We start from the raw sequence: 12,465 nt of genomic DNA, 5'->3' as shown, positions 1-12,465 counted from the left end.
AGCCTAATTTGGACAATGATTTCTATGTTTGCATATCTGAGAGCATTCAACTTGAGACATACAATAACATGTAAGTAATTTTGTTAGGGCATAGAATAAAGAGGTAAGGATTTAAAGTTTAATATTCCTATGGATAATAACACATTTTACACTTATATTGAAAATATATTTCTTATTTTATTCCAAAGCTGTAACATTGTTTCAGCTCTGCTCAGTTTAATAATTCAGAAACTGAATTCAGAGACATAATTATTGCCATACTTTTAGGAAATAGATTTCTCAAATGGTCAGAGCTATAACAATAAGTGACATATGACATCAAAAATTCCTTATAGACATGTTTGAAAATAACAAATTATCAAATTTATTTTCACCACTTAGTTTAACAATGTTTGTTAAATATGGTATAGGCCATTGTGTTTAACAATGCTTTGGCAAAATTTGAAAAATATTTTGTAGGCCATAAATTTGAATAAGTATTGTTACTAAGTTATCATTTTAAATGTAATTAATGATTTGATGAGTTCATTATTCCATTTCAGTATTTTATTCAACATATTCGGTCTACTTTAGCAGAAAAGAGTAATCACTTCTAAAATTTATTTTAGGTTTTGAAACTAACATGAACCTGACTAGCCGAGATGATCCCGGTACATCAGAGATCGCACCAGAGACTCAAGATAGAAACGCAAACAACCATGGAATTCAATTATCTAATTCACTCTGTAGTGCTGTCACTACTGAAAATGGCAATTCCGTCTCAAATGGTAAGCACATCTTAAACTCAGTACGAAATAGATAAATTTTAAATTGTATCAACTCCAAATTTTAAATTGAAGAACGGATTTAAAACATAAAAATGAAGTAGGCTTAAAAGCTGGAAAACAGTAGCTCAGTGGTTAGAGCATTAGCCCATGGATCAAATAGTTAAGGGTTTGATTACCGGTCAAAGGCATGTACCTAGGTTGCAGGTTGGATCCCTGGCCTCCGTAGGAGTGAGTGTCAGAGGCAACCAATCCATGTGTCTCTCTTACATTGATGTTTCTCTCTCCCTCCCTCCCTCCTTGCCACTCTCTAAAAATCAATGGAAAAAATATCCTCGGGTGGAGATTAACAATAATAAAAAAGAAGAAAATAGAATATAAACTATGAAACGTCTCTGTGGGGCATATTGACAACACATTATAGGATAAATCAAAGAACTAAAATCATTTTCAGTATTAAATGACTTTTCAGAAATATTTATGGAGAATTTGATCTATGAGAACCAGTATAAAATGAGACTTATACTGAGCAGAAGGAGTTAAATCACTCTTTTTCTTCTCATACCTAAAACGTATGAAGGGAAAATAATATTGAAGGCATGGTAAACACCAAACTGGCTTTAAGTGTTTAATTGGATGATATGAATGCATCATTTGGAAATTGGCTTGACTGTATGTATCCAAAAGTTTCCTAATAGTAGCTTAAACAAATAACTTATTTCTCTCACACATAAAAGAGCCCCAGGGCTTCTAATAATGGTTAATGAAAAGATTCAGTCCAACCCATTTCTGAGAATATCCAAAAACATGTCAAATAGAAATGTTTAAATTTGTTTAATCTGACCCACTGCACTAGAAATCTAAGGCAGTGAAACACTAGAAGGGAATGAAAAAGTGAGTAAGAAATGCAATGGAAGCCAAGCAAAGAACCCCACATAGTCTAAGCTTTTCTCCAAGGGATGTTTGGGGCACTCACCTCATGCAGAGAAGACTGGGCTGTGCTTCTGACTGCCTCCTGGGATCGAGGGGCCAGACTGAGTCTGGGGTCTGCCAAGGCCAGGGCGTGGGGCCTTGAAATGTCCATCCTAAGGATCAGTTGAATCAGAATCAGGAACCACATCACCTATGAATCATCTCAATCCAACCTCAAGGACTGATATGACCCACAGGTACCTGAGAGAAAACAATTATTTATATATATATATATAGCATGTTACGCTTCAATTCAATACATAGTCAAAAAGTACCAGGCACAAAATAAGCTGAATAATATTCTAAGCAGAAATAGCAGTCAATTGCAGTATATCCATGGCTGCTCAAAAGATCAGACTTCAAATGCACATTCTTTAAAATAAGTGTGTTTACGATGCCCAGGGAGATAAAAGATTGAGAATTTCAGCAGAAATGGGAAACAATAAAAACATGTCAAATGGAAATTCTGAAATTAAAAAATGCAGTCATAAAATTAAGTATAATGGAGGATGAGTTTAAAGTTAATTAGACACAGTCATTTAAAAATAAAAACCTGGGGCAGTGAAAGATAACTCAGAAAATATCCAGAATGAGACACAAAGAAGCAAAGAAGAAGAATGGAAATTCCAGGAAATGGTTTAGAGGCATAAAGGATACAGTCAGGGAGGAGGACGACTGGAATCCTAGGGAAAGAAGAGAAGGTACATGGGCAAGAGAAAAGATTTGGTGAGAAATGTTAGAGAATTCCCGATGCTGATGAAAGCATCAAGACACAGACTTGAGTTGGCAGTTCCCTAGGAAGTTTAACATACACTTTCTGTATGACCCACCAATCCCACTCCTGGGTATTTATTTACCCAACGGAAATGAAAACAGTGTCCACACAAACACCTGAATGCAAATGCTTGTGCCTGAATTCATAATCCCTAGCCCTGGAAATAAAGTTTTCTTCAACCGGCACCTAGGTTGTATTAGCTACCTAATGCTGTGTAAAAAATTACCTCCCCTCCCCGAACTTGGAGGCTACATACTAAAACAAACAGCTATTATTGTCCAGTTTTTTGGGTGAGGAATCTGGATGTGACTGAGCTGATTGCCTTTGGTACAAAGTCCCTTGTGAGATAGCTATCAGCTCGCAGCCAAAACTATAGTCATCTTGACACTTGGTTGACAGATGGTCCATTTTCAAGGTTACTCACATGGGCCCTGGGAGGCTTCAGAAGATCCACTTCCCTGCTCACTTACATGGGCTTCTCCATAGAGTGGCCTCACTGCAGGGCAGGTGGCTTCCCCCAGAGCAAGCAATCCACAATAGCCAGAAAGAATGCCTGTGAGGGAAGCCACTGTCTTTACACAGCCTATTCTTGGATGGGACATTGTTAGAAGAAAGTTATATATTCAGTCCACTAGATAGGAGGCGACTATATGAGGTGTGAGTGCCTAGAGTGGACCCATTTGGGGCTATTTTTCAGGCTGACCAACAGGCAGCACAAGGAAAAACTCTGCAGTAAAAAACCATGAACTATTATACGTCACCAAATGGATGAATCTCAAACACATTGCCCTAAGTGAAAAAAAGTTAGAATCTGAAGACTGTAAGTGTGATTCCATTTATATGACATTTTGGAAAAGGCAACACTATTGGACAGAAAACATGAGTGGTTGCTAGAGGCTGGATATAGCACAGGGAGCAGAGGACAGACTGCTGTCTTAGTCAGTTCTGGCTGCTGTGACAAAATGCCAAAGACGAGGTGACTAGTCAACAGCAGAAATGTATTGCTCACATTTCTGGAGGCTACACGTCCCAGATCAGGGTGCCAGCATAGTCAGGTTCTGGGGAGGGCTCTCTTCCAGGTTGCAGACTGCTGACTGCCCACTTCTATGTCTCCCAGGGCAGAGGGGCCAGGGAGCTCTCTGGGGACCCTTTTTTAAGGGCACTAATCCCATTCATAAGAGCTCTGCCCTCATGACCTAGTGTCCTTCCAGAGGCCCCACCTTCCACCTGCCATCACCCTGGGGAGTAGGATTTCAACATGGGGGGACACAGACATTCAGACCACAATGAACGACAGGGGGTATATGGTGCTATTGGCAAACAGGAATGCATGTGTTCCCATAAATCCACAGATGTGTGCATCTAATAAGGGTGGCTCTTTCTCTCTGTAAATGTGATTTTGGTACAAATAGAAAAGAAAATATGCAAAACCTGAATAGAATAAATAGAAAGAAAAATGCTCCTAGTCATATTGGTGGTAAAATAAAGACCAAGCCTGAGTCTTAAAAGCAGCCAGCAGTTGAAAAGACAGAATACTTTCAAAGGAGTAACAAAGTCCAAAGACAATGAAAGGACATATTTAACATGTCAAGTAAAATAACTGCCAATCCAGAATTTATAAGCAATAAAACACTCATAAGAATGAAGGGGAGTTAGAATATTTGTGGAAAAAAATAAAAACTGAAGAATTAAACATGGGCAGACTCAAAATGTTCAGAGATTCAAAGAGGAATACAGAACAATTTTTAAAAGTCAGTGAGGTCAGGAGAGGGTAAAAGACAATATTTAATATTCTAAACCAATTTCAAAGGTAACCACTGAAAGAATAATAGTGGGGTATATAATTCCCAAACTAATAGAAAGAGTAAAACATAATAATAAAAAGTCAATTAATCAAAAGGATGGCCAAAGAAGGGAGGGGAGGGGGAAGTAAAATAGAAATATCTGAAAGGTTACACAAATAGAAAGGTCTTAGATGGTAGATAAGAAAGCATATATGAAAACAGTTAAATATAATTGAATCACATGAACTTTAAAAGACTCTCATCTTGTATAAGTTCACATTAAAAATAAATTGATTAAGATATTTTACAGTCTAAGATTTCTAAAGAATATGCAAAACATAAGGATAATGAAAATGTTAATGTAAAGAAATAGAAAATGAAAAGATTCACCATGAACATATTTTAAAACAATTGTCATCTATTTTGAAAATAAAAACTACATATCTGTTACACACACATACACACACATACAGTTTTAACTAATGACAATAAAAATGTAACAGAATTTGTGGGGTGCTGCTAACCCCTTAATCAATGGAAATTTAGAGCTTTATGCATATTATAGCAAAAGAACAAAGACTGAAAAGCAGTGTTAAAAATGTCAACAAGTTAGAAACAAATATTAAACATCAAGAAAATGGAAGGAGCCCTAACCAGTTTTGCTCAGTGGACAGAGCACCAGCCTGTGAGGTGGGGTCTCAGGTTTGATTCTGGTCAAGGGCATGTTTCAGAGTTGCAGGCTTGATCCTTGGCACCAGACTGGGCCTTGTGGGAGGCAACCAATCGATTTGTCTCTCTAACATCAATGCATCAATGTCTCTCTCTCTCTCTCTCTCTCTCTCTCTCTCTCTCTCTCCCTCTCTCTCTTTCTCTCTCCTCCTTCCCTCCCTCCCTCCCTTCTACTATCTTAAAAAAAGGAAGGAAAGATGTAATAAAGATAAGGAAATAAGTTATTGAAATACAAAACAAGCAAGGAAGCTGAAAGTTGGTTCTTCGAAAAAAATTGATTTGAAACATGAATAAAGTGATAATTCTCTTACATGAGCAATAGAGAAATAAAGTGGACACAATAGCCAATGCTAGGAATGAGAAGGGGGATCTACCACAGATCTTTCAGAAATTAAAAAATAAGAAGAATAAATTGTGAACATATTTATGCCAAAAACAATGTGTAAATTTAGATGAACAGATATACATCTCACAAAAGAACAATACAACCAACAAAAATGGAGAAAAGTAATAGGAAAGCTACTTGCCACTTGTTGGCCTTCAGCTGATGATAAGCCAGGTTCCAGAGGAGACTTGGAATATGCCTGGTCTCCTGACAGTCGCCTTGTTTGAATGTCACAGGGAAGTTGGTTGGTGCATCCCTAATGCTCTCACTGTGCTTCTAAGTTGAAAATAATTGTATCAGATTATTTCACACATTTTCTGCTTATTGCTTTATATCAGAATATTTTCAGATATAACTGGTAAGGTGGTAAAAAAAAGAAATAAGAAAGCTGAATAATAATGTAAATATTAAATTAATTTGTAATTGAATACTTTTTTACAAAAACAAACAAACAAACAAAAAGACCCTCTAGGCCCAAATAGCTTTTCTGGTAAATTCTCCCAAAATTCTAAAGATGAAATAATGCCGGTGTTACACAAACTCTTCCAGAGGCTAGGAATAAGGAAAGAGAAAGCGGAGGTGGGGGAGGGGGGAGGGGAGGACCAACAACTCTTCCAGCTTTTGCAAATAGCCACTTAGTTTATGACAAACATGGCATTGAAGGACACAGGGGGAAGCATAATCAGCTACTGTCCACATGAGGAATAAATGAAAGGACTCCTACTCCACGCTGTTCACACAAAGCAATTCCTGGTGGCTTATAGAGCTAAATGTCAAATATGAAATAAAATGTATAGAAGAAATACAGAAAAATACTGTTTTTACCTCAGAGGTGGGAAAAGAAAGAAAGATTCCTTAAACAGAACACAAAATAGTGCTAACTTTAATGGAAAAATAATTATATATTCAGAGTTTACTTAAATTAAAAAAAAGATAACTGAATAGAAAATTGAATTGGATATATGAATAAGCACTTAAATAAACATTTTAATAGAGTCAAACATCATTAGTAATTAGAGAAATGCAAATTAAAACCACAATGTGGTACCCACTAGGCACCCTGTAGAATGAGAGAATCGACAGGCAAGGAGGAGGAGCTAAAAGATAACCACAAAGTCAGAACAGTGATTCATTTCATATGCAGAAGAAAAGAGCCTACAGTGATTAGGTGAGAGAATGATGGGGGGTTCCGGGTAGCTGACAATGCATCTATTCCTTGACTTATGTGGTAGTTCCAGTTCCACAGTTTCAAAATATTGGGGGAGAGAGAGAATGAGAGAGGAAAGGAGATTTTAGGATGGATGGTAGATTCCCAGGGCTGTGGAACTCCATGGCCCTCAGAGATTCCAGCTTCACTATCCTATCTTTTGCTGCTCCCAAGGTCAGTGCTGGGGATGTAGTTTTTCAGCTGAGCAGACCCAATGATGTTCATTGTTGATTTATCAAAGAGGAAATCAAAGAGGAAAGATAAAAATGGATATAGGATGAACATTGGCCAGGGCAATTGCACTGGTAATTATAATCACACTTTGGGAGTAGTCTGGTGGTAGGTAGTTGGTTGGGCAAATCTGTTCAAGCTTAGGTCTTTGGAGTAATGTGGGAATGATCTGTTGGCTCAGGAAAATGAAAGATAATGAAAGATGTTTTTAATGAGAGAGAGAGAGGGAGGGATGGAGAGGGAGAGAGAGAGAGTGAGAGGAGAGAGAAAGAGAGAGAAGAGGGGATGGGAGGGGGGAGGATTACAGAGGGATTACATGTAATAATTATAAGTACTGGGTTCACAAGAAGAAGATTTTGTTGCAATGTGAGGGCGTGGGATGGGGTGATGACACTGGTAAAATAAAGATTTTTAGACCAGTAATAAAAGCATCTAGAAAAAAGAACTGCAGTTTGACAAAGAATGATATAGGCTCCCAGGATCCCCAAATTTTGGCCTTGCTTAAATGGCATTTATAATTATATGCAGGTTATAAAAATTATACATGCTTTATGTGACAGTTTGGAAAATGCAGGAAAGAATAAAGAATACAAACTACCATCAGTTCTATTACCAAAAATACTTTAATTATTTGAGTAACGTTTGGGAATATGTCTAGTATTCCACTGTGTCAAATTTTATTTTTTCAAATGAACATATATGCATTTCTATATAATATATTTGATTTTTAAAATAATATTGTACATATAATTTTAATAATCTGCTTTCCCCTTAAGAATATCATGTAATTTATCTCCATGTCAACAAATATAGATCTGAATTGTTTACAGCTACCCATTAATGGTCCTGGATGCATAGCATTCCATCATATGGGATTATTATGACTTAAAATAACCAAGCCCTATTTGTTGGATATTAAAATTATACCCCAATTTTCTACCCTTAAAATAACACTGAGTGTTTATGATGTATTACTCAAGCTTGATTAAAATAGACATTTGGTAAAACTTTTTACGTTAATGTATAATGCTCAGATTTATGTGTGTGTCTAGATAGAAATATTGAGATATAATCTTTTAATAAATTACTTTCTGAAATCTCTGATGATAACCTTTTGTGAGGCAGTAAGTATAACAAAGTATGCACTTATATTCAAATTAAATTTCTTAAAGTAATAAAAATGGAATATGAATAACAGCAGTAGGCATCAAGTGTGTGATAGAATATTTCACAAAAGTTGTACATATCTAGTAAGAAGGTAAGTAACACCATTTTACTTGCAATCTTATGGTATTTTAAGACTAGCCATTAAACAAAAAAAAGAGAAATTTAAAATATATTAAGTAATCAAGTCTGAATAAACAAATATTTTAGAAAGATGATAGTATACCCATTATTTTTGCCAAAGTTTTATTTCATAACATTCTCCCTAGCTCACCTTAGATGATGAGTACCCTACCATAAAGAAAGAGAAAATGAAAACTTTATTTCACCAAAATATTTAATTTGTTCATGTTTTGATTGCAATGTAAAAGCTATGGTTCCAGAAATGGTACTAGCAAACTAAATACAAAAACAACAACAGAACCAACCCTATGATTCTTACACTAAAAATCAAAATAAAACCAAAGGCCAATGGAATAAACAAAAACTGCTCTATACCAAAATGGAAATTTTTGTAGAATACATTCCTTGAAATTAATAATATAAAATTATGTCACCAGGAATATCAGGCTTCTAAACCTCAACATAGTATACTTTCAAACATTGGAACACAGACTCATATGTTGTTCCTTAATGCTTATAGGGTTAAGATTTTAAAATAAAGCCAGAAAACCACTTGAATATCTCGAGAATTATACATACAAAAGGAAAATTATTTCAAATGGAATTTTAAGTTTTCAAGGCCACTTGATATGTTTAAGTTGATCTTCTTTGTGAATACCATGAACTTCTGGGTTCCTAAAGCCTTCCTATGATTATTAAAATCCCTGGCACAATGCCCTGGATACTTAGCCACTCAGTAAACAGTTATCGATTAAAACAATGTTGCATATTACATATGAACCAGTAAGTCCTGTCCAGGGGGGCAGAGTCAGGAAATGTCTCCTAGTTGGTAGGATAAAAATTAAACAGATATTACACATGTGCAACACATGATATATTCATGATCATTATAGTCCTTAAAGTGGCTATTAGTACTGATTCATAATTCACAATGTGCAGTCAATGTGCTTTCTAAATAAAGGCACAAGATGGAAATAAATGTTTAAAATAACTTGAAGTCCTAATTGAATCAGAAGTAGTGTTATTTTTTTCTAGGAAACGATTTCTCTCTTGAATGCCAGTATCTGCATGCTACCTCTGCTTCCCAGAAATAATTATCTGTTTGTTCATTTGCTGAAATATAGTTATGTGTGGGTAATTATAGCTATCACTTACTTTAATTGCCATCCTTTTACTGATGTGAACACAGACTTAGATCTTTTTTGTATACTTAATTATTCCCTGGACTTGTGGTTATTTATCATTATATTAGAGAACAGTTTTTAGTGTTAGAATGTTTTAGTTATATCAAACAAAATATTATGAATATAAAGATGTCTGTTTTGTGGGGAAATACAGATGTAAAAAAATCCCATCTAAGACATTTTATGCTCAGTATGATTTTCTTTTTTGCTGCTCAATGAATATACATTTTATGGCTGGACATCAAGAAAAATGGCAATTAAAATATACAGTTAGCATCTTTGATTTTTACATTTATCATTCTGTGAAGATTACAGCTTTTATTTGCACTATGCTCAACCTCAGTGCACAACAAGAATTATCTGTGGTGATAAAGGGCTTTCCACAGGGAAGGCCTGGGCCAGACTATTTGCAGGACCAGGGACTCCACATTCTTTGCATAGACTCCAGCACCATATTGAATTTAGCGCCTTTGTAGCAATAAATCACACTGACTAGGAACATCAAGTACGGCTTTCATTAGCTATGCCTCAAGATAGATCCAGACCAAAGACAAAAGAGCCTCTGGTTGGAGCCTCTGAAATATATTCATATGTACATTTTTTACAACATCGTTTTGTTTATGGGAATTTATAGATTCTTTGGAACTCATGCTGTTGTCTGACTCAAAGGCTCACTGCCAGCGGAAGCAAGCCTTCACTTGACAATCTGGAATATTGTGCAGTTATCTATTTTGAGCAACAGAAGGTAGCTTTGCAAAGAAAGCAAGCTCCTCGGGCATTTAGTTAAAAATCTTTTGAAGTCATATAAAATAATTTTTTAATTTCAATTTTATTTAATTAAATTTCCCCCACTGTGGTTGAGAAGTCAGGGTTGAAAATGGCTGGATTGAAATGCTGAAGCTTGATTTCCTTTTTCCTGCTAAAGAGTATACTCTTTGCCCATCATTGATTTCATGTTCTTAGAGTCATCCTTCACTCCCTATTTCTTGCCTCCTGCCAATACACTCTCAATACTCTTGCTGGGTGTGTGTGCAAAGCCTGCAAAGGGTCAAGTGGAAGAACACGAAATTGGTATTGCCAGCTTTAGTTTCTTAGCAGGGTTGCATTCTTCCTCTTTGCCTGGACCCCAGTTCTGATGCTTACTAACCCTCGACCATGAGAAAATTGTTTAACTTCTCCAGTTCTCACTTTTCTCATTTGAAAAATGGGGCTAACCAAAGGATTGCCTCATACAATTGTTATGAGTACTTAGTATGATGAGACTAGCACAAAGTTAGTGCCCAGTAAATTTACCTATACATGGCTATCATAAAAACTTAGATATTTTAGAGCTAGAAGATCCCTGAGAATTTACCCAAGAAAGATAAAAATTTTTATGTATGAAATAGAGGAAGTGCAAAGCAGGATTTAAGTTTTTCAAGAACATAAAAGCTATACTGCTAGAATCTTTGACTTATGATTTATTTACACCTAGACCTACATACACACATGTGTGCAAACAGCCATATCATTTTCATGGCCTATACTGGTATGCAGGGCAATGACAGATATTGCTGTTTGGAGCCTCTGGGATGAATGGAAGTCAGGATATGTAGATGGAGTTCAGGGGGAGGTTGTTTTATCCCTAGGTCGGAGGATTCAAACTAATATAAAGGGCAGAATGGCAGGAGGAAGTCTAGTGAAAGACAGATGCACATCAGTCAATCAAAGCATTTATAACCACCCATTGCATGCAGGCATTTTGCTATGCATGGGGAGTGATAGGAAATGTAAACAACTCAAGATGTGCTCTTTGTGAGCACATATGTAAAATGAAGAAAATACATAAAAGGTTGACAGTACATATCAAGAGAAATCACAAAATAGGACAGCCAGTGACAAGTGTCAAATGAATATGTAAATAATGGTTTTCTATTGCCTCCATATAGAAGAGGAGATTGTTATGGCCTGGGATAGTTAAGGGCATTTCATGGTGAAGGCTGGGATTTTCAAAATAAATAGTATTCAGACTAGAAAGAAGGGAATACTTTTCATTGAAGAAAATTTACTACACCATGTCTTTTTGGCCAGGGAGTGAATGGGTTGCTTTGATAGAACAGGTACGTCAATAAGACGGGGAAAAAATTGTTAAGAATGTATAGTGACTCTGAAAGGGTTGTTCTTGTTTGGAGGGGGCACTGTCTGCTATTTTGGAGAAATTTACCTGAGTAAACAATGGAACAAAAACTTTAAGTTGAAAGTACCAATTTTGTGTTCTCCACTTGAGCCTTTGCAGGCTGTGTACACACAGCAAGAGGTTTAGAGAATGTATTGGTATAAGAGAAAATAAAAAAGGAGTGAAGGATGACTACAAGAACTTGACACTAAAGTGGATTCTTTAACAGAAAAAAATGAAGTTCTAAGTGGACACTAATTTTGTGTGTGGGTAGGATTTGGAGTTCAAGAGCTAAGAAGGACTTCTGGCTATAGATAATTGTTACGGAAACGATGATTATAGTTTTAGAGTTTAGGTGAGGATTCCAAGATGGAAAGATAGGAAAGGCAAATTTTGAAGGAAGCTTGAGAAATGGAGATGGTTGATAGCCTCTGAGGAAAAAGTATAAAGATAAATGAGGAAAAAAAAGAGTATTTGACCTCAAAGCCACACAGAGTGCTAAACTTTGAGAAATATACCTTGAGAAGGGCAAACATGCAGGTACAGAATAGGTGGTCGAAGAGAAGGAGAGCACAGATGTCTAATTTCATAGAAACCAAGAGAAGAATTAAATCATAAATCAGTAAAGACATAAAAAGAAAATCTAAATTCTATTTTTGTTGACTAAACAAACTTGGGTTCCTATGGAATGACAGGAAATTTGACTAGAAGATTCTATCTGGTAGAGCATATAAAATGCAGTGTCACCACCACCCTTTACAGTTTGTCCCAGTCTGAATCCACATCATAACTGGTAAGAATGTCCTAAAAGACACTCCCTCTGAGCATGTGCCCTGACCAAAAATTGAGCCATGACCTCCTGGTTCATAGGTCAATGCTCAACCACTGAGCCATGCCGGCCAGGCATGTGTGGCTTTTTAAAGTGAAGGTTTCGTATTGAACAGACATGCTTAGCACTTTGAGGCAACTGTTGCTGCTATAGAAAGAATATG

General features: G+C 36.2%; 1 protein-coding gene across 1 annotated transcript in view; it reads left to right on the top strand.

The window, feature by feature from the left end:
• The window catches only part of MYO16 (myosin XVI), a 524,958-nt gene that overhangs the window by 475,840 nt on the left and 36,653 nt on the right, over positions 1 to 12,465 (top strand). Inside the window, exon 33 of the mRNA XM_023752474.1 lies at positions 609 to 767. Coding sequence (XP_023608242.1) covers positions 609 to 767 — 159 coding nt within the window. The remainder of the gene's footprint in view (positions 1 to 608; positions 768 to 12,465) is intronic.

Source organism: Myotis lucifugus, unplaced genomic scaffold (assembly GCF_000147115.1).
Source record: "Myotis lucifugus unplaced genomic scaffold, Myoluc2.0 scaffold_33, whole genome shotgun sequence".
Taxonomy (NCBI): Eukaryota; Metazoa; Chordata; class Mammalia; order Chiroptera; family Vespertilionidae; genus Myotis; species Myotis lucifugus.
The sequence above is the reverse complement of the archived record's forward strand: the minus strand, read 5'-3'. Positions and strand labels throughout refer to the sequence as shown.